The 27,909-nt window shown below is 42.3% G+C and overlaps 1 protein-coding gene across 1 annotated transcript in view; it reads left to right on the top strand.

Moving 5' to 3' along the window:
- Window positions 1-27,588, top strand: part of LOC130479494 (cytosolic phospholipase A2 epsilon-like) — a 36,299-nt gene extending 8,711 nt beyond the window's left edge. The window contains exons 5-19 of the mRNA XM_056851894.1: window positions 340-382; window positions 2,251-2,314; window positions 3,467-3,621; window positions 5,529-5,612; window positions 6,366-6,403; window positions 8,400-8,535; window positions 9,716-9,852; window positions 11,075-11,297; window positions 13,484-13,598; window positions 16,149-16,286; window positions 17,712-17,819; window positions 19,582-19,779; window positions 22,005-22,171; window positions 25,894-26,080; window positions 27,352-27,588. Coding sequence (XP_056707872.1) covers window positions 340-382; window positions 2,251-2,314; window positions 3,467-3,621; window positions 5,529-5,612; window positions 6,366-6,403; window positions 8,400-8,535; window positions 9,716-9,852; window positions 11,075-11,297; window positions 13,484-13,598; window positions 16,149-16,286; window positions 17,712-17,819; window positions 19,582-19,779; window positions 22,005-22,171; window positions 25,894-26,080; window positions 27,352-27,584 — 2,026 coding nt within the window. The 3' untranslated portion in view covers window positions 27,585-27,588. The remainder of the gene's footprint in view (window positions 1-339; window positions 383-2,250; window positions 2,315-3,466; window positions 3,622-5,528; window positions 5,613-6,365; window positions 6,404-8,399; window positions 8,536-9,715; window positions 9,853-11,074; window positions 11,298-13,483; window positions 13,599-16,148; window positions 16,287-17,711; window positions 17,820-19,581; window positions 19,780-22,004; window positions 22,172-25,893; window positions 26,081-27,351) is intronic.
- The last annotated feature ends 321 nt before the right edge of the window (window positions 27,589-27,909 follow it).

Below are 27,909 nucleotides of genomic sequence, written 5' to 3'. Positions count from 1 at the left end.
TGCTGTCTTTGCACATTGGGGGTTACCGCACTTTGTATTCCCAGAGTTGTAGAAGTCACATTGAAACAATGATCCATTGATCTCTCTTCCTACTTAAGGTTGTGTTGCATGTTTAGGATTGGAAGTTTTCCATTGTATTAAGGGGTCCTGCGTGAGTTGAGTCAAAATAGACAAACACCAAGGTAAAACTGAAAAGAGGTTTAAAATCTGCATGCAATGAAAAACTGTAACATCTTTCGATATCTTATGAAATGGGTCAAATATTCAGAAAAGTATGAATTAACCAAAACCTGTGTGCCAGCTACAATAGGTATATTTTCTATTTGTTTTAATCCATAGGCCAAATATCCCCGAACTCCTTGCTTCAAATGGTATACTGGTGGTATGTTTTTTTGTTCTGCACCCTTACCTATGATTTCTGTATTATTTGTGATAACTCCTTGTTGATCAAATGAATCCATTTTTATCAGATTAGCTTTCTTCGCTGCCCAACTTTCACATCCATACATAACAAGGGATAATGCCATAGTATGAATTATCTTGATCTTGGTCTCCTGATACACTTCCTTATGTTTACTTATGCTTAAGGGTCTTTTCTAGGTCCTTCATGGCTGTACTTCCCACCCAGTCTCAATCTCCTTATTTCTTGGTTGCAGTCTCCATTTCGGCTGATTATTAAGCCAAGGAATAGAAAATCTTTAACAATTTCAGTTTCTTTGTTGTTAATCTTAAAATTGTGCAATTCCTCAGTATTCATTATTTTTGTCCTCCTCATCAGCTATAATCCTGATTTGGCACTTTCTCTTTTAAACTTCATAAGTAGTTGTTTCAAGTCTTTACTATTTTCTGCCGTAATGTGGTATCATTTGCATATCTCAAATTGTTAACATTCCTTTCACCAATTTTCACTCCACCTTCACCTAAATTTAATCCAGACTGAATAGATAGAAAGATAATATACATCCTTGTTTGATATCCTGGCCAATTGGAAACCATTCTGTTTTCCCATATGCTGTCCTAACAAGTAGCCTCCAGAGCACAGGTTGCACATCAGATGTTGTGGCACGCTCATTTCTTTAAACACCATCCATAGTTTTTCATGATCTTCACAATTGACAATTTAGCTGTAATCTATAAAATGCAAAGGGATTTTCTATCGCAGAGTACAGCGGGTTTATCAGTTGGTCCAAAACACTCCACCAGACTTCAGCTACTATAAAAATGCTCAGTTTATTTACAGTGTATTAATATCCAGCATACACTTCCATTCAGTATATTCTCCAGCATAGCCTCCGGCTTAGTTCTCAGCATAACACCCCAACACTGAGCCCTAGAGGCTACTCACTTAAATACATATCTACATCCAGATATCTATCAGGCCACCTGCTGTTACACCCACAGCGTTACATCATGCTTCTGGCCATATCTGGTTTATCCCAGTTTACACTGCTGCTTCCAGGCTATTGCCACCTGTTGCATCAGCTCAGATCCTACTGATCTGACAGGTCCTAGACAGCTCTTACTGACCAGCTGTCTGTCACAATATTATGACATGCTTGCATTTCTGACATTTTCTACTGAAATTCTCTGGTATGCTCCAGTAAGCATCATAAATTTGCAAAATGATCTCTAATGCCTCTTCCATTTCTGAATCCAGCTTGAACATCTGGCATTTGTTATTCTATATATGGTAAGAGACTTTGTTGTGAAATTTTGAGCATCACTTTGCTTGGGGGGTACTCTAGTGAGTACCTGAGCATATAGAATCATAGTATCATAGAGTTGGAAGGGACCACCAGGGTCATCTAGTCCAACCCCCTGCCCAATGCAGGAAATTAACAACTACCTCCCCCCCACATCCCCAGTGACCCCAACCCTTCCCCACCATGCAGGATCCCACAATCAAAGCACTCCCGACAGATGGCCATCCAGCCTCTGCATATACTTGCATGCTCATGAACACTATGGCACCATATATCACAGAGTCTGCCATTTCACTGGGAAAGTTTATTGTGAACTTTGGGAGTTGAGGACAACTGAGTTTTCCCAGTATTTCTTTATCCAAAAATTAAACACACTCTGATTTTACACCAGTGCAGAACTGGCTGTTGCAGAGTAAGGGAATATACAGTGTTCTGCACTGACAACTGATAATTTGTTAATGCTGGAGAACATCAGTTTCAAGCACACAAATGTGACCTATTTTCATCTGTGAAAAGCTTGAGGGTACTCTTTTTTTTTCTTTTGCAGTCTCGGGAACTTTGCTGCTTAAAAGTAGAAGTGTGTGGAAGACGATGGAGGAAGACAAGCAGAAGTAAGATGATTTATTGTTTATATATAAGTTTTCTTTATTGTATGAGTGGGGGAATGCTGCTCTTGCCAGCCATGTCTCTGTCCACATGGGAGTTTGGAAAAATCTGCCTTCCCTTATCCCCAGGTTATTTACTTCTCTCTGGATATTTCCACTGCTACTGCTGGACTAGCCCTTCAGCACTCTTTACCACAGTGCCTCTTAAAGGATCTGCCTCTTCACCTTGTCTCCCACCTCACACTCACCAACTACTGCAGGGACTTGCTTGACCATTTCTGCACTCCAGGGATGAAGAGATCTACAGCTGCCCTTCCCCTCTCTTCTCCTGGATAAGTGTGACTGAAGTAGGCATTGTATGATCAAAGATCAGGCTACCAACATTCAAATTATAAAAAAGTTTAATCAAGTCATCAAAGCACACACATGGTCTACAACCACAAATCCTCTTTCCCTGCTTCTGAGCATACTCTAATCATGGTAAATTTAGGATAGGCCCCTCTTCCTTGGAGGTACAGCATCTAGAAATCATTCATTACCTGATTTTATTGGGCTAGGGGCTTCTTCCCCTTTGTTCAGCAACATGTGCTCAAGATGGCATCAATGGCTTAATCCCTCATATTAACTATACTCATCAGATTCTGCCAGTGTGTGGTGTATGGTGACTTTTACCTGCTCCCGGTCTTTCTGTGATGTCACAATATTATTTTTGAGTTAATGTGTGAGCACATAGTTTGGATGAGCTCACACCCACTTAGGGAGGTATTGTTTAAAGAATATTTTACTTGAAAGATCTGGGTTCAAATCCCAGTTCATGCATGATGCCCATCAGGTGGCCTCTGGTTAAGTCTTATCTTCCAGCCTAACTTATTTTATACAGTTTTGATGAGGCACAACAAACAGCACATGGAGTTCCCTGGAGGAGAGATGGAATACAGATGTGATAATTTTCCATTGCATGAACAGTCATCTACTATGGCACATGTTTCTCCAGTGCTATGCACTTACACGCATGCAAGACCAATATCTCCAAGGAGGTGAAGAGTACCACCCACTTTGGCAGCCATTGCTTGAAACTCGCTTTGAAAGGCAGTATATAAAGATGCACATCTAGAGGGATCAATATTAAAGATCTACTTTCCCCCCCCATGTACTCAGAGAGAAGCTTCACATTTAAAGTGAAAGGGTCTGCTCAAGACACTCGGATTGTTGTACTGGATTCACCATCCCCAGCTTCCACTGTGTTCCACTATGCCAAGTATTGTTACCCCCAAATGGAAGTTCTACTGCCAAAGAATAGCATTTCTTCCTGTGTGAGTATCTTGTCACCCATATTCCAGGCCATGGGCTTTCTTGGGCGACCATTTGCTTGAGAGAACTATTTCTGCATCCAAGATTCAGGTTTTCAAGGAATTTAGAATTTCTCTGTAAGGCCAAGAGAAGTAGAAAATAAAAAAGTAATAGATATCAGAGACTGAAGGTAACTGAGCTGCAATAAAAGCCACAGGGAGGGGACATGGAGTTGCATAGGAAATTGCAACCCCCAGAAGGACCTTCATCCTTCCATGCCATGTCTGCTGAAAACTTAGTATCCAGGTCACATATTTCACCTATGAAGGTGTGGCTGTACAATCCCACTGACCCATGGGTGCTGCTCCATTCAGCCCTCTGAGCTGCACAGGGGCCCAGCGACTGTCCCAAGTCTTCATCCAGCAAGGCACTCCTCTCCCATTTTGCCTGACTTTTGAGGGATTTCCCCCTCCTCCTTTGGTATGCTGCCACCAACTGGCTGTTTGATGAATTACCTGCCAAGAGGGCCAGTGCTCCCAGCTTCTCGTCCTACGTTGCTGTTCTAAGGCTTCACCTAGCACCTGTGTCTCCCACTATCCTGGTATTGGTTACCACAGGGATGGCTTACTGCACTTGTGCACTCCTGGAAAAATAACAATTTAGCAACTGACTGCCTCCCTTCCCCTGGCACCCATTTTAAATAGCATGTTTGAACAGTGGAGTTGTATGTAGTGGGGAAAACAACTACCAGCATTTAAAATAATTAAAAAAAGTATTAACAGTAAAAATCCACACACATGCTCTCTGTACAGCAGTGGATGGAACAAGGAATACAAAAGTATTCCCCTGTCCCTCACTCTGTACATGCCCTAGCTGATCTTATTTTAAGGCAGGCTCTTTAACTTAGAAGTTACAATTTTCTAAAAAGCTTCCTACTACCTTTGTCCAGGCAGCTAGTCTTTTGTCTTCTCCATGTGACTATGACAACCATTAAGATGAAGTTCAGGTGTGAGAGCTTCCTTTTCTAGATGTGTTCAGCTAAAAAAGAAAAGCCAAAATGGAGCCCTCTGTGCCAAGAGATTTTATCTCCTCTGTTTTCCCACCCTTCTGTGGGTCAAATAATCCTTTCATGAAATCGCCAAGAAGGTACAATCTGTGTTAACTTCTGAGTGTCAGATTCCAGCTAAGGTGTGAGCTGACCATTTCATTGTCTCTGGCCAGAATGGCCATTAGTATTTCCAAAGTTTTGATGGTTGGTACTTGGGGAATACTCGAAAGCAAATGACTTCTCCCTTCCTGCCTGATTTCTGCCAGAAGAGGTACTTAAAAAACAACAACAACAACAACAACACTGAATGGTGGGGTTGTGTCTAGCCCAACCACTGAAATAAAATGCATTTCTCCACAGAAGGCATAAGGATGGGTTTTAGTTTCAATTTAATGTAAGCTTGCATTCTCAGAATGGCATATTTCATTGTAGTTCAGAGACTCCATGTGGGTAGTGAAGTAGCAGATGTACAGAATACACTGAACTCTTCCCACCAAAAATTATATGCTCCTCACCAATCACCTGTCAGCCAATGTAAAACTCAAAGGTCCCAGTTCAATTGGTCATGGCTAAATTTAACTGAAACTAATGAAATGAACAAATTAGTCTGGACTAACTTAAATCCCATTGCTTTCAAATGATCATAATCACAAGTATCTTTAACTAGAGCAGGGTCCATTACCTGTAATCATAGTATATTATGCAAATTGGGAAGTTTTGCACAGGTTTACATAATTTGTGTGCTTTATACAATATCTCTACTGCTGGTAGTCGTTTTTGTCCACTAGTATTGTGGAGATGGCAAATCAACATTCAGCAGAAGCAATCTACTTTTTGTTTTAAGAATTGCTCTATTGTAACCATTTGTTTTCCCTTCTCTAGTGTTCCTCAAATAAAGGAATAAAGGACACTCTGAATGTACCTTTGAATCGACTAGCCATGGGAGAGAGAGTAAAAATAGCACACGTGAGTCCTGGATGCAACCCCTTCCCAACTCCCCCCCCCCAAAAAAAACTTATGTATTTAGCATTTCTCTACCCCCTTTCAGCTGCTAAATAGCAGCACTCAAAATGGTATACAAAACATAAACGTTATTGACATTGCCATAAAAATAAATTAAAATAATTTCTAAGAATACTGAGTCTAGTAGTACTCTAAAGACCAACAAAATTTTCCACCTCACTTTGTTAGATAAAAGTTGATAAAACATCCCCTTCTCCCTCCTCATTGTAGCCCTCCAAATTATGAGGTTATTAGTGAATGTGAATCTTGAAGTCCTGAGAACCTTCCCCAGTGTCAAAAGGGACTCCTGGGATTTCAATGCACTTTAGTGAGTGTTTGCAAGTGGGCTTTGCCATTGCACACAGTAAAATCCAGTTGCAAAGTGCATTGAAAGTGGATTGAAAGTGCATTTTTGATGGACCAAGGGTCTGATTCAATAGAAGGCACCTTCATGTATGTAACGTTTGAATTTATGGCATATAGATGACAGTTGTGCAAGGATATCTGGAATGCTTTGTAGACTAACCACCATTGTTGTTATATTTTGTTTTCTTTCTTTCTGTTTGGAGTAAAATAAATGAAATTTAAAATTAAGAAAATGTAAATAAGCTCTAGGACAAATAAGGAGACAGAGGAAAAAATCCTTTGGTAGATGATGCACTGTTAGAAATGAGTTGGAGTTCATCAATAATAATGACAACCTTGTTTAATTTTTAGGACAAAGCATATGATATATTTGTGACACCAGAAAACTGGTAAACATTTTTTCCTTATACATGTTTATCCTAATGTCTTTGCTGCTCAAGTTCAAACTTCACCTTGTCCATTTATTTTAATTGCTTAAGAAAACATGTTCTCAGAAATCATTACTTTACTTTATGATATTGCTTATACAGCCAATTCGGCTCGGAATAGTGTCACACTAAAGTCATGGTGAGGGTGGTTAATTAGGCTTGATCATTGATTGTTTAGGCCATAACTAGTTTGGCAGGGATTGGGCAGGCTGATCACGATAGGTAGGGATAATGGGCAAACCATCCAAAGTGGTGGTGGGAGTGTCTGGAACAGCACATCACTGGCTGTGTGGCGGGGTGATTCTGGGAAGGAGAAGTTCTTGGTGGTGAGCAATATTTCTCTGAACCTGGTAGTGGCTGTGCAGCACTTCAGGTGAGGGGGCTGGTGTTGGGTATCTCTCGGCACATTGTGTGCAGGCAGTGCTAAACAAAGCTGGCAGAAGATGCTGGCTGTGTTTGGAGTCAGGATGGATCTGCCAGAAAAGGCACAGCCCTTCTATTTAAATATGTTAGCATATTTAAATATGACACCGATCAATTTAATTAATTAAATAAACCAGTTAAACCCAAACTGCTGTCCTGTGTCTTCTTTGAATGGGTGCCTGGGACAAATAGCAAGTAATTGGTGGTGGAAAGTGCCATTAAGTCACAGCTGACTTTCGGCAATCCTGTAGGGCAAGAGATGTTCAGAGGTGGTCTACCATTGCCTGCCTCAGTGTAGTGATCCTGGACATCCTTGGTGGTCTCCCATCCTAGTATTAACCAAGGCCAACCCTGCTTCCGATATCTGACAAGATCGGCTGGCTTGGACAATCCAGTTCAGGTCAGCAAATTATTAGCATGGTGCATTTCCTCCCCTTGCAGCTTGGAGGGGCCCTTTCACCTTCACCCTTTGTGTTGCAGTCCTTGGCCAGGAGATCATCTAGTGTCAAAGCACTAGGGGTGGTGGAGGAGAAACATAGACTCAGCTTCAGACAAGAGCAAATATTTGCAAATATCTAGATTTGGCAAAAATTCCAAATTCACATAGAACAGATAGATTTGAGTCCAGTAGCTCCTTAGAGATGTACAAGATTTTCAGGGAATAAGCTTTCATAACAACATAAGAAGAGCCCTGCTGGATCTGGCACTGTTCCCAATTGGTGCAACAACCTCCACATCTATCACCAGGTCTTGAGCCCCGCTCAGAACCAAGTCAAAGATCACTCACTACCCCTATCATTGGCTCAGTGAGCAGCTGTTCCACTGCACAGTCATTTATGCTGTCTAGGAATCTCATTTCTACAGCATGACTTGAGCACATGTTTACCAAGTCAATGTGAGGGTAGTTGAAGTCTCCAGGTATCATAACGTTAGCTGCTTTAGTCACCTCTCTTTCAAGAGTCAAAGTTCCCTTTGTTAGATACAAGCTGGAATGGAGAGCTCTGCGTCATTATATCCCAGCCATTAGGTGGAAGGGTGTTGCAAAGAAGGAACTCAGAATGCAAAGGTACAATGCCCACTGTAGCCCAGGTTGATCCATTGTTCTGAAATTGTGAGGGAATTCCCCACCTTCTGATTGGGGTATAAGGACTCGAAGATTTTCATTCCAATTTGTATCTGATGAAGGGAGCTTGACTCTCGAAAGCTTATACCCAGAAAATCGTATTGGTCCCTAAAATGCTACTGGACTTGAATCTAGCTGCTCTATTGCAGACCAACGTGACTACCCTTTGAAACGAATTCACATATCCATCAAAGGACCTCTAATCCAGATCACTTAAATTCACAATCCCTACCTACTGCACCATTCTGGCATTTTTGTGTGGATATGCTCACATTTTATTATTGTCATGTGCTGATATTAGCAAAATATGTAGCAATATATTTTACACTTTCTGGAAATTATTTAACTGACAAAGATGATGCAATGTGTATTCACATGTTCACGTTTATGATATAAGTCTTTGTCATCTAGTCAGAAGGACCTAGATGTGCGCTTGGGAACTGGTCTATGTGCAGAGGAGCAGGATTTCATCTGTAAGCGAAAGAGACATGTTGCTGCTGCACTGAAAAAACTTCTACATCTGAAAGAAGATCTGCATGATGATGAGGTAGGACATCTAGAACAATGTAAGACAACCATAAAATGTGATGGTAATGGGGTGCACAGACACAGAGCAATCCTGAAAGGGGGGCTGAAAGGTGTGTGGAGCCAGTGTGACCCCTGTTCCAGTGTTAGTGCCACTTGCACATGCTAAATTGGCACTAACATCGGCACAGGGCCACTTATGCTGGTGCTGGGAAGCTGCACGGCAGCGCCATGCATGGTTGCCGGTGCAGCCACCTTGGCAGTGTTTCTTTGACACAAGGGCTTTCGCTGGCGCCACAGGGGATGCTCCTGAGCCCTTTCATCCCAGGAACACCCCCTCTTGCTGGCACAAGCTTGTGCCTGCAAAAAGGGAGGCATAGCCCTGTGAAACTGAATGGAGCAGTTTCACAGTGTTTTCTGAAAAATTCATTTTTGGCTTGCTGCACTGGGTCATTTTGATTAATGATTATGAGTTTCCATAAACTTTCTAGGTGCTTCTCCCACCTTTTAAAAAACCTCTTGGGAGAATTCTGCAGTTTTGTACTAAAGGATAATGTATGCCTAGAAATGCTGCTGACATTCATTTTCTCTGGGCTCAAAATATGAGCCTTGGCCTGCTTAGAATGTCCCCTCAGTAGGAAGACCCCTAAGTTTTTTTCTATTTCTTCTTGGGGAAGGGCAAGACAGTTTACAAGAATTGTTCAGTAATTTAAAGTATATGAATCAGTATTTGTATATATTTTACTTTATTCTATATCTATCTATATATCTATCTCCTGCTTTTTTGTTTAGAATGTATAAAATGGCTTACAATACAAGCAACAAAATACAACAATTTAAAAGATCAATAAAATTACCATAAAAATATGATCACATTTAAAATCCCCAGCAAAAGAAAACATTTTAAACACAGCCAAAAAACCTTCTAGAATAACTTGTCTTCATATTTTTCAGGAAGACCTGTAATTAAACAGACAAATGGATCTCTCCAGGGATGGAGTTTCACATTCTTGGGGTGGCAACTAAGAAGGTCTTTTAGCATGCATTCAAACTTTAAAATTGTCTTTGTGGTCTCTTTTAATAGTTGTCCTTTTTAATAAGCATGTAATATCGAGCCAAATCATGTATATTTTAAGGGTCCCTTTTCTTTCAAAGTGTGAATAGTCGGGCTTGACTGTTTCTCTCTTTGTTTGTCTGATCAGGTCCCGATAGTGGCTGCAATGACAACCGCGGGGGGCGCGAGATCAATGACTGCAATGTGTGGAAGTGTACAAGCTCTGCAGAAGCTGAATGTCCTTGACTGCATTTCATATATTACTGGTTTATCTGGCACGACATGGTAAGAAGGACCTGAGAAAAGCTGTTAGGGTGTACCCAGACCTGTGGGCCTTTGTGTCACAATCTGCTACCAATAATCACAGGAACAGCTGCACTAGATCAAATCAGTGGCACACTAATCCAGCAACCTGATTCACAAAGTGGCCAGTCAGAAGCCCCTGAAAGGTCTACAAGCAGGGCACAAAGGTCAGAACCTCCCTCTGTAGACCCCTGCACTTGTATTTAGAGGTTTACTGCCACTCGACATGGAGATTCCCTTTAGTCATCATGGCTAGGAGCCATTGATAGACCTATCCTTCATGAATTTATGTAATTCCTTTGAAAGCCATTTGTCATTTGTCTCTGTTTGGCATTCAAGTTCTTGGATGTTTTTTTTTTAAGCCACATGAAAGAGAAAGAAAATTTCCTGTTATTGGTCTGGACTGAAATCTCTTACTATCCCTCTTCCCAGTATTGTCTTGCCATTCTTGCTATGTTATAGTTACAATGTGGGGGAAGAGAATGGACTATGCAATGAAGAATATACGTACAGAAAACTGTACAGGATGGGTGAAAGCATAACTGAAATAAAACCCAACTCAATAAGTTTGCTGATGTGGTGGTTGCCATAATCTTTTTGCAAGTAATCTGCTACCAAAAGAACGGTTGTACTCCTTAGGAAACTTTGAAATCAAATTTATTGTGGCTTCATCAAGTTGATGTTAAACCTGAATATGCGTGTACCAGCTTTTTAGATATATGAACACTGTGGGTCAAATGTGACTTGATGGTGGGAAATCTGTGAACAGATCCCTCATTATTTCTAAAACCAGTTTGTAGCTGCGCAGGGCCATAGTGTGAGATTTACAACTCTTTTCCTTGCTTCTTTTCCTTGCTTCATCATCATCTTAATCATTCCACAAGGTCAGTTTCTATACAGGTATTTGTATGTTTCACACTGCAGGGCAAAGAGCAGTCGCAGTGTGGAGATTCAGAACTTGAAAATGACATGGGGGGGAAAGGAAATTAACGAGCTTCCTCTTTGCCACAGTCCCAATTAAAATGGTTTCCTTTCAAAGTAAAGTTCCTTAAAACAGCAGGGGATTTGTTCATGTATCTCCCACAATCACATCTAGTTTGGTCCTCTGTTAAATTGCTGCTTGGTAATGTTAGTCTGTATTAATCACCCAAAGTTACTAGCCAGTATATATTCTATAATTGTATTTTTTAAATTGCTTTCCTAGGACTATGGTACATTTATATGAGGACCCACAGTGGTCAAGCAAGGATTTGCAAGGTCACATCAGTGATATGCGAAAACATATGGTGAAATGTAAAATGTGCTGTTTTTCTGTGGAGAACTTGAAATACTATGAAAAAGAAATGTGCCAGAGGCAGCAACAGGGTCATGACACAACTTTTTCAGATCTCTGGGGGCTCCTTATTGAAACCATGCTTCATGATAAGGTACTGTAAATGCATTTTTTAAAAATGTGATTTTCCCCCCTTTAGGAATGGAGTGGATGAGGAAAATGGGGATTGTTACTGTTTATTGATTTAAATGTATAGTTACTCACTGAGTTATTTTAGTCTGAAATACAGCCAGTGCTGAAGGGACTAACATCCACCTCCTTATAAAGAAAAGTCTTGAGAGAGCATTAGCTTTTATTCTGGCCTTCTCTAACACTCATGTCTGGTGGTATTTCCACCCTGGTGGTGGAAAGTGCCATCAAGTCATAGCTGACTTAGGGAGACCCCAAAGGGGTTTCAAGACAAGAGATGTTTGGAGGTGGTTTGCCATTGCCTGCCTCCATGTGGGCTGAGAGAACTGTGACTGGCCCAAGATCACTCAGCAGGCTTCATGTGGAGGAATGGTGGAAAATCAAACTCGGTTCTCTAGATCAGACTCCACTGCTCTTAACTATTCTCTGGTTTGAATTGGGTTGGATTCTCAGGTTGTACATTTGTTGCATTAGGCTTGCCACATTATCCCGCGGTTCTGCCAGAATCCCCTGGCTTTACATTGGTTCTTCGAGCTTGTTGGTTCTGTGCGCTTTGAGAGGCTTTTGGCCAGGGGTTGCTTTGATTTCTCTAGTGTCTCTGGCTATTCTTTGCCCTGGAGAAAGCACAGAATCCTCCCCCCCCCATTGCAAGCAATGGGGGATGGCTGGGGGAACCTTGTTCAGTGGCCAATAGAACTGGACAACATGATCAAATTCACTTGAAATTTGGGGACTATTTAAAGGACAGGCAGCAGCTCCACTGCAATTTTGGTGCAATTTGGTCAACCTCCCCCCAACAACAACAGCCCCTCCTGCCCTCCAGAATAATTTCCCCTAGGGAATAATGAACCTGAATAATATCAGAATCCTGTGGGAAAACCCCCCAGCTCCAAATACCAAACTGGTATTTGGAACCTGGCAACTGGGACTATTGATATTTTTTGGCTCCTTGATATTTAGATCCAAAAAATACTCTGTCCCCCCCCTTCCCAAGCTGCACATCACTAGTAAGTACTTCTTCTAGAGAATGCAGGAATTGCTATGTATTGTCAGTTGGTCTCCTATCCCCCTTTACCCAGCCACGCTGGGTTGAGCATTTTTTTAAAGCTAAAATGAATGTACTTTTGTCAGCAATTCTGAGGGAATATTATATGAAGATTGCATTACATATCAGTTACTGTGGATGTAGATGGAGAGAGCTTGAAACACTGGATCATATGATCTTGGGGTGTACACAGTATGATTTATATAGAGTTGAAATGGTTGAATCCAGTCCTAAGGAACTTAGTTAAATGTATAGTACACTCTCTGATGAAGTGGTGGAGCAGAACAAAAATGTGGTTACGATACAATTCAGCAGCTTTTCGTTCATTTGTTCTCCCATTATAATTTCTTCCCCAAGGAACTTGAAGAGGCATTTCAGACTCAAGCTAACCTAGGGTTGGATCTACATTCAGTTGACAATTTCTACTTATTCCCCCTTCCTGCTGCAGACCCTCTTCAATTTATTCCTCAGGGTCCCCTATCCCCCAGGAGCAGCATTTCATGGGGATAAATGGGCTGCAGTGGGAGCACGTTGGCAGAAAAGTTCCATTTTGCCACTGGAAAATTTAGTCTGGGTCCACTCCTTAGTTTCTTATGAAAATGAATTTTCCAACACACAGCGGTGGCTCTATAATGAGGCCAAATGAGGGACAACCTACCCACCAGCCACCTGGGTTGCCTGTCTCCTCTGGAACTTCCTCCGCCACCTCTGCAGCTAAACCTCCTTCCTTGCCCAGGTCTCTTAAAAACTGGCATGATAAGCCATGCATGCTTTATTTGGCTTCCAAACACTCCCAAGATTTCTCTCTCTTGTGCTAATTCATCCTTCATTTTGGTGAGGAGGAGAGGGCAAGGAAGATTTGTTGCTGCTGCCCCTGGGTGGAGGAAAGAGCAGATGCAGTGGGCTTCTGACTGAGGTGAGGAAGGACAGCCTACAGCAGGACACGTATGAGATGTTTTTAAACACATAAATATGAGGAAATTAATGAAAATAGTGATTTGATTACATGTGGACCATTTCATAGTAAAATACAAATGGCAGTAATCCCAGCACTACATGAATACCAAGCTCTTTTCTGTCTCTCTTTGTTCTTTTTCTCTTAACAGCCAGATCCCTGCAAACTCTCCGATCAACGAAAGGCAGTGAATTGGGGTCAGAACCCTCTCCCCATCTACCTTGCTCTTAATTCCAAAGAAAGTTACAGCACTCTTGATTTTAAAGGTCAGTATTGTCTCCTCTTGACTGGCAGTGGTATTCCAGGGTCACAAGCAGCAATCTTTCACATCATGTGCTGCCGGATGCTTTTAACTGGAGATGCCAGGGATTAAACCTTCTGTATGCAAAAGAGGTGCTCTACCACTGAGCCCTGGTCCCATGACCCAATTTAACAAAATAGAACCTGTGTCATCAAAATCCTCTGGGGTCCTTTAGCAATCCACAATGTCCACTTTCAGCCATCTTTCAGCATTACTGTCTTCCGGCCCACTTTCTAGCTCACCCTCCAGCAATGCCCACCTTATTTTAGCACTAGCAGAGCGAGACAAGGAAGTCATAAAGGTAAAGGTCCCCTGTGCAAGCACTGGGTCATTCCTGACCCATGGGGTGTCGTCACATCCTGACGTTTCCAAGGCAGTCTTTGTTTGCGGGGTGGTTTGCCAGTGCCTTCCCCAGTCATCTTCCCTTTACCCCCAAGCAAGCTGGGTACCCATTTGACCGTCCTCGGAAGGATGGAAGGCTGAGTCAACCTTGAGCCGGCTACCTGAAACCAACTTCTGTCAGGATTGAACTCAGGTCGTGAGCAGAGCTTTTGACTGCAGTACTGCAGCTTAACACTGCGCCACGGGGCTCCTAAAGAAGTCATAGCAGCTTCTTTATGCTGCTGTGAGAAATCATGTGCTACTAGAGAGTGTGTGACTGAGCAGATGCAACTCTGAGAGAGGGGCAGAAGTAGTTTGTTGAGACTGGCTAGAATTTATAGCTGCTATAGTCACTTAACAATGCATTCCTGAGCGGAATGCCTGCGCCGGGCTTAGGAGGCAATGCAGCGGTGCTGCCTCCTAAGGAGGTTTTGGCCGGGCTGAAACCTCCGCCCGGCGCCAAAAATCCATGCAACCCGCATAAATAAAAGGGGGTGTTCCCAAACCATATCATCTTAGGAGGGCGCCTAATGGCAGCCCCGCCCCCTGCCCGGAGCCGGAACGCCCCAGGAACGCCCAGATGCCAGAACTGTGGGCCCTTGCGCCAGTGTAGGCCATCGCTGGCCTCCAAAGGCCTTTGGGTGCGGCCACCAGAGCAAGTCAGGAATGCGCTGTTTGGGATGTGGAATGGTATAGTATAGCCCGATCTTGTCAGATCTCAGAAGCTAAACTGGGTCAATACTTGGAAGGGAGACCTCCAAGGAAGACTCTGCAGAAGAAGGCAATGGCAAACCACCTCTGCTTGATCACTTGCCTTGAAAATCCCACCAGGAGTCTTTATAAATTGGCTGTGACTTGATGGCAGTTTACACACACACACACACACACACACACACACACACACACACACACACACACAGTTATTGAGTTTCTGATTCCATGAATGCTTATTCAAGGCTTCTGATTTCCCAATAATATTTGTTTGACCTTTAGGCATTTCTTCCACTATCCCTGGAACTGGTATCAGTTTTGTGAGAATGTAATGTCTGTTTTAGGGCAGCCTTACATATTATGGGTCTGGCATGAAATTTGCATGAATTAGACCAGGGGTGTCGGACTGATTTGTAAGGAGGGCCGGATATAACATAAATTTCTCTTGGTTGGGCCAACCATATGTAATTAATTAATTAATCAATGCCAAAAATCTAGAGGCCAGGTCTACCCATTGGTTTGCATGGTGGTTGCCTTCCATGGCAGTAGAGCTGACTTCCCAACGGAGAATCTCGACGGCGCCTGGCAAGTTATGGGGAGGGAGGCAGGGACGGGGCGATCTCTCGGGGGGAAGTAGATAGGGCGCAGCGATTGCTGTGCCTGGCAAGGTGGAGGGAGGCAGGAGGGGCAAGGTGTGGGGGGTGGAGGCAGGAACGTGGCGATCTCTCAGGGGAGGCAAGGATGGGGCGATCGCTGGGGGGGAGGCAGATAGGGCGCAGCAATTGCTGCGCCCAGCAAGGTAGGGGAGGGGAGGCAGGGAGGGCAAGGAAAGGCTGGGCGAGGTGGCTGGGTGAGCGAGGCTGGAGCAACCCTGCTCAGCCCGGAATGGGGGAGGGTCGCAGGGCTGGAGAGCTGGGCCGCCGCTCTCCATAAAGGGAGGGGGAGTGGGGCTGGCTGCCTTGGCTCGCGGCCCGGGGAACAGCCCTCCAGGGGCTGGATCCAACCCGCGGGCCACCAGTTTGACACCCCTGAATTAGACTTTCTTCAAGCAATGTTAATATAAAACTGAGAAAAAGTGCTGCTGTGCAGCTTTATATAGTGCTTTGCTACATAAATCACCCTCATTGCACAAGCATCTTCCACTCCAAAATCAACCACAGAAAGGCTGCTAATGTATTATGGCTGACATATGGAGCAGCTATCACATGGACCCTGCTGCAGTTGGCTTCCATTTGGGGGCCTTGATGTGCATAATCATTGGTGCAAAACATTGCAAAGAAGTAGTTGGATAGTTTCATAGTATAGTCATATATAATTTGTCTTAGTACCAGCAGGTTAAATGTATGTGGTTTATTGCCATGTTTTTCTGTTTGAATGGTTACTTTTTCTATATACCTTTTAATTTTTATACGGCTGTTTGCAGAGTGGGTAGAGTTCACACCCTATGAAGTAGGATTCCAGAAATATGGAGCTTATGTTCGGGCTGAAGATTTTGGAAGCGAGTTCTTCATGGGTCATTTAATAAGGAAGATCCCAGAATCTCGAATCTGCTATTTGCAAGGTAGTTTGTCCAAAATAAAAGTCTAAAGCTTGTATAGTTTTATACATTTTGAAACAGACTTCATACTAGTCACATAGTATGGAGAATTTTATCACAACTCCAACTTCCATAAATTTTAATGGTAGTGGACATAGTTATCTTCTTCCTGCCATGATGATAATTCCAGATGGATTGCAGTGATACAATGCCATCCTAAGAGATACACCCTTTTAATTCCTTTGAAGCTTAGGAAAGTGTAACTGCTTAGGATTGCATTGTTAGTCTGTAGATATAAAATAAAACTGGAGTCCAATGGCACCTTGGAGACTACCAAAATTTATCCCAGTTTTAGCTATCATGAATCAGATCTCCATTTCTGATTTATGAGAGTTTATATTCTTTGCATCTGAACAGGCACTTTACTCCTATTTTATTCTTCTTGCCATTATATATACACATATATTTACAATTTGCCCTGACCTGGATGGCTCAGGCTAGCCTGATCTCGTCAGATCTCAGAAGCTAAGCAGGGTCAGCCCTGGTTAGTATTTGGATGGGAGACCCAGAGGAAGGCACTGGCAAACCACCTCTGTTAGTCTCTTGCCATGAAAACCCCAAAAACGGGTTGCCATAAGTCGGCTGCAACTTGAAGGCACTTTACCCACGCATATATTTACAATTTAATTACATATCATCAGCTGTAATATACCAAAGAATACATATGGGAAGATTCCATCTTTGAATTTGGAGTTCCAGTACATTAAAAAGATAGACCGCTGTTCATATAATTTTTTTCATTCCAAAATACGACATTCTTTTAGCACGTACATACTATGCTAATCTGATCATTAAACTCATTTCCCAACTCTTATTAAACCATCCTGATCTTTGGGTGCTTTTTCATTTTTCCAGTTTATTTTAATACAAATATCTGTACTTCCCTTCTTTCATAACAATGCATATTTTCACTTCAAGAATTAAGGCCCATGATATTTAAAGGCAAAATTTTAAAAGATCTTATAGTAAAGCGAAAATTCTACCTCAGTGGATATTTGTCAGTATAAGAAGTACCGTGAAATCTTGAGCTTGTCTGCTTTAAAAATATATTTAATTTAAAAGATATCTCTCAATTATATCTAATCTGTTAGTCTGTAGATGAAAAATAAAACAGGAGTCCAAGGGTGCTTGGAGACTATGAAAATTTATTCCAGCATTAGCTTTCATGGATCAGAACGCAGTCTTTGACTTATGAAAGTTTCTGTTGGAAAAAATGTTTACTTCCCAGGTGCCACTTGATTCCTCTTTTATTCTTCTTGGCATTATTTCAATTTCAAAATAATCAACAAAAAATCTATTTACTGTGTGTTTGGTTGTTGCATAAAACTTTGTTTAAAATGCTTCTACAATAGTATAATATTTATCTTAAAAATTATCTCTGCTTTCTAGGCACATGGAGTAATATATTTGCCCAGAATATCCTGGATGCCTTATATTTAGCAGACACTTCAGAGGACTTCTGGCACACATGGACAAGAGACAGAGTGATTAATTTGGGTCAGTCATTTTTAGGACCTTGCTTCCCCTTTTATGACTTTATCTAAGAAAGACTCTCATGTGTTGAGACTTTGGGAGGCAATTTGTTTTCAATTCAATCTGTCAAAAACAGAAAACTTGAGAAAACAAGAAACCCCACAGTCACCATTATTACTGCTGAAACATCCCTTCCCACTGTCCACTGTTCTCCTTAATGCTAATCCCTGTTTTAGTCTAGTCTGTCAGACACTGATTGTAAATCTCTGACCTGAACTGATTTCTGTACAGCAATTAGTCTAGTGCTGGAAGTAAATATTCAGTACTCATATATTTAGTATTAGAAATAAAAGTGGGAGTAAAAGGTACCAAACAGGTCAGTAGAAACACCATATCATTTCAGAAAATTTTGGTTGACTTTGATAAGTTGAAAGGAAGCAAGGGGCTGTAGTCTAGGGTTGTCAACCTCCAGGGACTAGCTTAGGGTTGCCAACCTCCAGGTACTAGCTGGAGATCTCCTGCTATTACAACTGACCTCCAGCCAACAGAGATCAGTTCACCTGGAGAAAATGGCCACTTTTGCAATTGGACTCTATGGCATTGAAGACCTTCCCCTCCCCAAACCCTGCCCTCCTCAGGCTCTGTCCCAAAAACCTCCCGTCGGTAATGAAGAGAGACCTTGCAACCCTACTGTAGTCTAAATGGCTTAACTATACATTACATTTTAAACATGTCTGCCATGGACATTTAGTCAGATATGTCAGCTAAAAATTTCCCATTGGGAACTCAAGTCTCAAGCATGTTGTGCTGTTAATATTCATGAAGCTCACAGTAGGGTAAACAGCACTCCCAGGGCCTTTTCGGGTCAGGCAAGTGCAAGCTGTGGTCTCAGTCCAAGTGGAGGCCCTGTCCACCAGGGAATTTGCAGTTCATGTCTGATGAAAAGGCCCTGTGGTAGATACATGTAAAACTTAGCGTGTAGTTTGATCCTAAAAGGGGGAATCAATTTGGCTTGGAGGATGCAAATTCTATATTGTGCATTGTCTGAGCCAAATTTCACCCATCAAAGCAAGGGAAGGCTCTTAATTCCTCTGATCCCTCTGGTTTACCACCCTTCTGTGCTTGTTTTTGTTGGCAATTAATTCTAGGAGTACCTTAGCCAACGAACTGTCTGCTTTCAGGAGTTTTCTTAATGGCTCCTCTTTGTTATGTGATCACTGCCATTGTATAAGACCCACTGAGACTGCAGGAGCACTAAGGGTTCAGTAGAAACAAACATTTTGCATACATTCAACATTTGGTTATAAAAAAAACCAAAATTCAAAATTGGAACTTGATTTTTTGAATGCCAAACATTTCCAACTTTTGCATTTGAAAATTAATTTTGTGGACTGCTTTAAAAACAAGTGGTAAGCTGCAGTACTGCAGTCCAAGCTCTGCTCACGACCTGAGTTCGATCCCAATGGAAGTTGGTTTCAGGTAGCTGGCTCAAGGTTGACTCAGCCTTCCATCCTTCTGAGGTCAGTAAAATGAGTACCCAGCTTGCTGGGGGTAAAGGGAAGGCACTGGCAAACCACCCCGCAAACAAAGTCTGCCTAGAAAACGTCAGGATGTGACATCACCCCATGGGTCAGGAATGACCCGGTGCTTGCACAGGGGACCTTTACCTTTAAGCCTTATTGTAATTATTCAGTGTTACTAGTAACAGTACTTATTTTGATTTTTGACTATAAAGGAGCACTTTGAACAATGAAAATAAACAAAGCTATCTGTTTATATTACACAGATGAAGATACTTTTCCCACTCTGCCTAAGAGGCCACATGTGCGATCACCACGTCTCTTCATCCCCAGTGGCAGTCTCACAAAAGCGCTTCGAGATATTGTAACAATGCGCCCAGTGGTTTCACAATATCATAATTTCATGAAGGGCCTGCAGTTGAATAATAAATACGTAGAGAATGATAACTTTTGTACCTGGAAAGGTAATACAGAAAGCTTTCATTTGTCTGGATCTCTTTTTTAAAAACTGGGTATTTCTTACAATTTTCATTCATTCATGAGTATGTAGAAGATTGTACACATTACATCTAGTATTTAGCAATGAGTCAAGCATTCATAACACTCACACCTTCCCCACTTAACTTCTCCACATCTACCTCCACGTCTCCTTCAACTTGATTAGTCACTTTAATGATGGAGCCTTCAAGATGGTGCTAGCCTAGGCATGTACAGTGCACACAGGCCTCCTAATGGGCATAGGATTCTGGTACCTTGAACATTTCATGGGGTGCAGCCCTAAGAATACTTTCCTGAGAGTAAGCCCTATTGAAGATAATGGGACTTACTTCTTAGTAGACCTGCTTAGGGTCATCCCTATATTTAAGAACTACTATTATGGCTATAAAGAAAATGCATAAACAATCAGAGCAGGCTCAGAAGCCAAAGAAATGGAGATAAGATTCAGTATGCTAAAAAGGAAAGACTGTAGGAGCCTTCATGGCCAGTCCTCCTCCTTCACACCCCTGGAGGTCTTCTAATCCAGTTTGTTCTGCTTGTGCTTAGGGGCAGGTAGAGGTTTTCATGAGCACTATCAAGCAGATAGCCTGGAGACCTCAGGAGAGACAGGAGTAGCAATTGCTATCAAAAGCTGATAATGCCACAGCTAGGGCTGCCAACCTCCAGGTGGTGGCTGGAGATCTCCTGCTATTACAACTGATCTCCAGCCGACAAAGATCTGTTCACCTGGAGAAAATGGCTGCTTTGGCAATTGGACTCTATGGCATTGAAGTCCCTGCCCTCCTCAGACTCCGCCCCCAAAATCTCCAGTTATTTCCCAAGCCAGAGCTGGCAACCCTAGCCACAGCTGAACTGAGGGTGCTTATAGGAGTTAGTATCTGCAGCTGAAGCAGTGGCCTGGGTCTGCAGGCACTTACAGCATCCTGTGAAGCCTCACAGTGAGGCTTGATCTGATGCAGAGGAAAGGCCCCAGGCAAGCAACCATGCACTATGGCCAGGCTCACCTAGACCTGAGCAGCTGGGATGTAGTATGAAGGCAAACTCCTTGAGGGTGGCTAGAGGCAGCTCATTTCTTGAAAGGAGTATCTAGGGCTGGCCCTTGTTTTTTGGAACCTTCACCTCTAACCCCCCAGGCAAACTATGACTTTGATGCCCTCCCTATTCAATAGAGAGAAAATAAGAAGTCTAAAATGTATGTTTTACTGGGCTTCAAAATGAGCAGTGTAAAAATAAAAGGAAATAAGTTCTTCAAAAGCCTTCCATGCTTCATGACAGATATAGAAGCCCAGATTCAACAGGTATGGAAATTCTAAATGCCGGCTAATGCCAAGCTTCCCACCAAGCCTTGCCTTTTTAGTGCCCCTGAAAATCTGGCACCCTAGGTGATCACCTAGGTTTGTCTAGTGGTTGGACCAGCCCAGATGTATCATTGCTTTGAAGAATCACCTCATTTTAAAAATGTAATTGAATTTAAACCGAAAACATAAAAGGAACCCGCCTTTCCCAGGTACCCATACAGCACCGAATATACATATAAAATATGTGTAATTAAGGCTGCACTCCAGGGGCTTAAAATAAGTAAAGAATACAGAATTTAATGGCATTCTCTTGGTTTTTCCTATTGTCAAACACTACTGTTATCATGGGAGGAAAGGTGGTGTGGTATAGCTTGATCTTGTCAGATCTCAGAAGCTAAGCAGGGTCAGTACTTGGAAGGGAGACCACCAAGGAAGGCTCTGCAGAGGGAGGCAATGGCAAACCACCTCTGCTTCTCACTTGCCTTGAAAGCCCCTTGCTGGGGTCGCCATAAGTCAGCTGCAACTTGACAGCACTTTACACATACTCTATTATAATGGTGTAAACATGAACAGAGTGGCGCAGAGTGGTAAGCTGCAGTACTGCAGTCCAAGTTCTGCTCACAACCTGAGTTCGATGCCGATGGAAGTTGGTTTCAGGTAGCCCGCTCAAGGTTGACTCAGCCTTCCATCCTTCCGAGGTTGGTAAAATGAGTACCCAGCTTGCTGGGGATAAAGGGAAGATGACTGGGGAAGGCACTGGCAAACCACTCTGTAAACAAAGGTCCGCCTAGTAAACGTCAGGATGTGACGTCATCCCATGGGTTAGGAATGACCCGGTACTTGCACAGGGGACCTTTACCTTTTAAAATATGAACAAACAAATTGCCTTTCAGATACCGTACTAGATTGTTCTCCCAATCGACTGAGTGACCCAGTAGACTATCTGCAACTTGTTGACACAGCTTTCTTCATCAATACCAGCTGCCCACCTCTTCTGAGGCCAGAGAGGAAAGTGGATCTTATTTTGCATTTGAATTATAGTGGAGGATTACAGACATTGGTGAGAAGATTCTTTGTTGTCTTTGGCAACTTCTTGATATTTTCATTTTTTCACTTTAAATATTAAGAACTGATGATTCTAAGTAGACTTATGCATTTCTTTAGTTATTCATTACAATACTTATGAAAATAGAGTGTTTTGTAATTAATATGAAATGAAACAAATTCCCCATCTGTATAGCCTTCAATGAAAGAAACCCATGATTTTCTTTTGGTTTGTTCAGGACTTTTTGTTACTTCTTCTGTTTCCACTGTGTTTGCCTAAAAAGGCCATACAACGGTGTGTTCCTTAGAAGGGAGGAGTGGTTTTCTTGATTGATTGCATACTGTAGCCACTAAGATTACATACGTGTGTGAGGTGGTCCAGTCCTAAAGCAAATGGGGGTGGCGTTTCAAACCAGATAAAAGCTGACTGCACATGCTGCAGCTTGCCTGTTTCTAGGCATCTCAGAGGGAGAGAGATTTTTTTGTAGGTCTTATTGTGCCAAACTACAGCGAGTACAGTATTTTATTCTATATTACTGCTTTTTTGCTTAGCTTAGCTTTCTTCTTGAATATAGTTTCTGTTCTGTGTGTGCTGTGTTCGCTAATCTTTTCTAAGGCATTACTAGGGTTGCCAACTGCCAGGTAGTAGCAGGAGATCTCCTGCTATTACAACTGATCTCCAGCCAATAGAGATCAGATCACCTGGAGAAAAATGGCCACTTTGGCAATTGAACTCTATGGTGATATAGCAAGATTTCAGGAATTGAATTTCAAACACAAAAGACCCAAAGCCAGTTTCTGGAAGAACAGTTTTTTTTAATTTCAAACAGCTGTTTGAGTCTCCAAATTCTGCCCTTAGAGGCTTTTCAAAATGGAGTTTGGAGCCCCGGACAAAAGTGTGTTTAGACTTTTATAACCTTTTAATTAGCTCATTATAATATTTTAACTACGCATATTACATAATAACTTGTCATTGGCTCAGAGTTCTAGGGGATGATTTCATTGGTTTATACTACAAATCAGAATAATTTTATTGGGTTACAACATAAGGAAAAATCATAGGTTTACAGAAATACAGCAATATTTTCATTGGTCTAGATAATACTTGTTTAGAGTTATTGTTAGTGCTCCTGGTATTTTATCTAGCTGCCCTCCCTAACAGTTCCCAGACATCTTGTCTGCTTTGAGTAACTGTTCTCTGTTTTTCAACCTTGGGCTGACTTGAATAACAACTTCTTTTCCTTGCCTTTTTTGTTTGTTCATGATTTCCCTGGCACCCTTCTTTGGAGTCCAGTAATTTTCCAAAAGGCCTACTGATTTTCTAAAAGCCTGCCACTTCAATGGCATTGAAGTCCCTCCCCTCCCCAAACCCCACCCTTCTCAGGCTCCGCCCCAAAAATCTCCCGCCAATGGCAAAGAGGGACTTGGCAACCCTAGGCCTTACTGTTATTTCTTGGAACTTGCTCTTCCCCCGCCCCCATTCTTCCCTGCTTTGTTATTTGATTTGTGGCTTGTCTTCATGCCTTTCTTCCTCCTGTCACTTCTGTCTCTCTGTATTTCAGGGTGTGATTTGCTACAACTGCATGTTGCCTCAGTCCTACCGAACCCTTTTGATTTTTCACTGTGCTTCCTCCAGCTGCTGAAGCTGCAGTAGACTTGTGGTTCTTTGGGAAATCATGATTAATTTGGGATTTGTGTGTCTTGTGTAACCCAGTCTGTGTTGTATGTCTGGGTGTCCCAAGTGTAGCCCAAGCACGATACTTAAATACATAAAATTAATCACACACAGTACGGAAATGAAATTACATATATTTCATACTTTCTTCTATCCTCCTAAAGCCTGTCATTGCAGTCTGCTCTGCCCTGGCTGAATACTGCTGTCCAAACAGTATCCCTCCTTCCATCCAAGGAAATTATTATTATCATCATCATTATTTTTCACTGAGACTCATGGTGGATTACAAAATCCAAAAAACCCAAAAACAAAACCCAAAAACAAACAAAAACAAACAGCACCCACCCCTCAAAACCCCTCTAATAAACAATGCAATAGGACTAGGATTACAGAACTGGAAAACAATGCAACCAAAAGACAGTCTAAGGCAGGGGCCCCAGTGGGGTGCCCGTGGTTGCCATGGTGTCTGCCAGCACCTTTCCTGGTGCCCACCAAGTGTTTTGAGAAAGTGGGTGGGACCAGGTGGGGATTTTGCCTAGCAAGGCCTCTGATTGGCTGTGCAGATTTTTTAAAACTTTGCTTTGGCAGCAGCTGCCACCACAGCACAAGGAGCTTCAGCAGCAATTTTGTGACGGCCACCAACATGCTCTGTCAGAATTCCAAAGGTGCTCACAGGCTCAAAAATGTTGGGGACCTCTGGTCTGAGGCCACAAGAACTGCCTAAGACATAACCTCCCATAATGGCAAAAGGGGGTTACAAAGGAAGAAATTAATGCAGTAAAAAGGCATGGAACTGCTAGACTATGTCTGTCAACTGGCCATACAGGGGACAGTAGGGCTTTATAACATATGAATTGACTCTGAATCAATTTGGGCTTATTCCAAGGAATGCGTAATTGGTGTGGCTGAGAGCTCTCAATTGTTTCTGTTCCTCAAAGATCCAGGCTCAGTAGGGTTGCCAGGTCCCTCTTTGCCACTGGCGGGAGGTTTTTGGGGTGGAGCCTGAGGAGGGCGGGGTTTGGGGAGGGACTTCAATGCCATAGAGTTCAATTGCCAAAGCGGCCATTTCTCTCCAGGTGATCTGATCTCTATCGGCTGGAGATCAGTTGAATTAGCAGGAGATCTCCTGCTACTACCTGGCAGTTGGCAACCCTAAGGCTCAGTCATTCACAGAAAGTGATATGGAACAAGACTGTCTGGCTCAGAATATTTTTGCTGAGAGACTGAAAGAGTGAGTGTAAGATACAGAGAGATACTGGGAGACAGGAGTGGAGGGAACATCCTAGAGAAGCTGGGCCTTGGCTAATATTACTGGTTCTGGGTACCCAAGGTTGGGTGGGTTAAATAAAATAAATAGATAAAGAAAATATTATTTATTTAAGGCGCTATGTCAGGATAAAAACTGTTTTAGAATATCATTAAAACAGCACAATGGCATATCCTAGGTTGATATACTATAACCACATACCAGACGCGTTTCGGCTTATTTGGCCTTCCTCATTGGTCAATTGATACCCATATAAAACATACACACATATTTACAAATATATAAACATAGAAAATTACATATAAACATATGGTTAGATTGTCTACAAGTTGTTATATTGGGCTGTATATGTCTCCCATATAAAATGTGTGTGCAATTATCAACTAGGTAAAACAGTGACTTGTAGAAAATCTAACCAGATGTTTGTATAATTGGAAATATGTTATACAGCCTACATAGGGGAGATGCTCTAGCATTTCCCCAAAATTCTACTGTTCAACCATAGAGTTTTGGGCAAGTGCTAGAGGGTCACCTGACATAATGACATCACTTTTCCTGGTGTCAGTGAGATGCTGATCACCCTCATTTATCCCAGCATTTTCCCTCCATGTCCAGCAGAACAGCAGGGGTCAGAGCCAATGGGAAGTGGGTGGGAATTCTCTTATTGAAGTGGGGGACCTGGCTTCTCTAGACAGGAACCTGTTCACGAATCTAATGAAATTTCTAGCCTTTGTGAAATTGAAGCCTTCTCCTTTTCTCTCAGGGTTCTAATTTTGCTCATGTTTTCATGTTTTAGCCATTGGACTTATCTGAAAAGTACTACAGAAAGCAGGGTATCCCATACCCCAAGACTGGGCTGAGTGAAGAAGAGAGGGAGCATCTCAAGGAGTGCTATCTCTTTAATGAGGGAGACAATTCAAAGGCTCCCATGTTGCTGTATTTCCCACTGGTGTGCGACACTTTTCAAAAATACAAAGCACCCGGTAAGTTAGCTGGATGAGAAACACCTAGCATTGCCTTCTAAAGCTTTCTCCAGCATTTTTTAGTCTGTAGCTAGGATTGAAAATAGATATATGCATAGGAGGGAGAAATTTGTGCACAGGGATAGATTATTTTGGTAACAATAATTCCCCATGGCCATAGATAAGCCCATTTAAAAAGTGGTTTATCTCTTTGTTGCAAAAGCCAAAATTAAGCAATGGCTGTGTGCTGGTCTTTCTCCCATGACCATAGATCTTTATATTCAAAATTTAGATTTCAATGGAATAGTCTCACCCCACTTTGATCTCACTTGTTCCTCTGTTTGTCCTACTCACTCACCATCTAATTGCCCCAACTCATTCTCCATGGTTTCCTTTGATCTGCATCCACTCACCCCACACTCTTCACACTACTTAACATAAGAACATAACATAATAAAAGCCCTGCTGGATCATACCAAGGCCCATCAAGTCCAGCAGTCTGTTCACACAGTGGCCAACCAGGTGCCTCTAGGAAGCCCACAAACAAGACAACTGCAGCAGCATTATCCTGCCTGTGTTCGACAGCACTTAATATATTAGGCATGCTCCTCTGATCCTGGAGAGACTAGGTATGCATTATGACTAGTAACCATTTTTCTAGTAGCCATGAATACCCCTCTCCTCCATGAACATGCCCACTCCCCCTCTTAAAGCCTTCAAGTTGGCAGCCATCACCACATCCTGGGGCAAGGAGTTCCACAATTTAACTATGCATTGCATGATTTAATTATGCATTACAATTTAACTATGCATTACCAAAACCAAGATCAGTGGGCAGATGAAGAATTTCATGTGGTTTCCCTACTGAACCATGTATTTCTCACTAGAATCGTAGAGTTGGAAGGGACCTCCAGGGTAATCTAGTCCCCTGCGCAATGCAGGAAATTAATAATCAACTCTCCCCCCACCCCCAGTGACTCCTACTCCATGCCCAGAAGATGGCAACAAACAAACAAACAAACAAACAAACAAACAAACAAACCTCCAAGTGTTTTCCTAAGAGGCAGACCAGTTAAAGTCCAAGCATGCAAAAGCAACTGGTAAATAAGCTCTTGCCCTGACTCTTCTCGCTCACAAAGCCTCACTGGGTGTACAAAGTACGATTGATTCCTAAGTTATGAAGTTAACACAGTGAATGCAGATCAGTTCAGTGTTCCAATGAAATAAGACCATAGTTGTGGTAAAACAATAATATCTTCTTATTTCCTCTTTGGGGTTGTTTTCCCCCGCAGGTGTGGAACGCAGTCCTGATGAAATGGAAGACGGCCAAGCGGATGTCACCAGCACTATATTTTCCCCTTATGCCACTGGTGTGCTGGAGTATTCAGAGGAGAATTTCAACAAGCTGGTGAATTTGACCAGCTATAATATCCTCAATAATGAATCTATGATTCTGAAGGCTCTGCGTATTGCTGTGGAGCGAAAGAAACAGCAGAGGAGACAGTCTTTATTTTCAACATGTTAATCACCTCAGAGTACATTGTCCTTGTTTCCTGGCTGTGGAAGCTATCAGAATTGGTTCATTTTTGCTGTTGGCCAGTACTGCATATAGCTAATGTTATTATTATGTGTTATGTATACAATACCTCAAGTGTGCAAAGTGCTGGACTTTGGGGTGGAAGTCCTGGGCTGAGGCTAGGGTTGCTAGCTGACTGGGAAGATTTATGGGAGAGAGAAGTGCATCAATGTCACTCCAGCATGCAATGCTGCTTCTAGTGAAAGCTAGAAGTGTTGTCGTGACATTGCAAGGGACACTCTAGGCATTGCCTAAAACTCTGTTGTTAAATCAC

This window comes from Euleptes europaea, chromosome 6 (assembly GCF_029931775.1).
Source record: "Euleptes europaea isolate rEulEur1 chromosome 6, rEulEur1.hap1, whole genome shotgun sequence".
Classification (NCBI taxonomy): domain Eukaryota; kingdom Metazoa; phylum Chordata; class Lepidosauria; order Squamata; family Sphaerodactylidae; genus Euleptes; species Euleptes europaea.
This window is presented reverse-complemented; position numbering and strand designations above follow the sequence as displayed.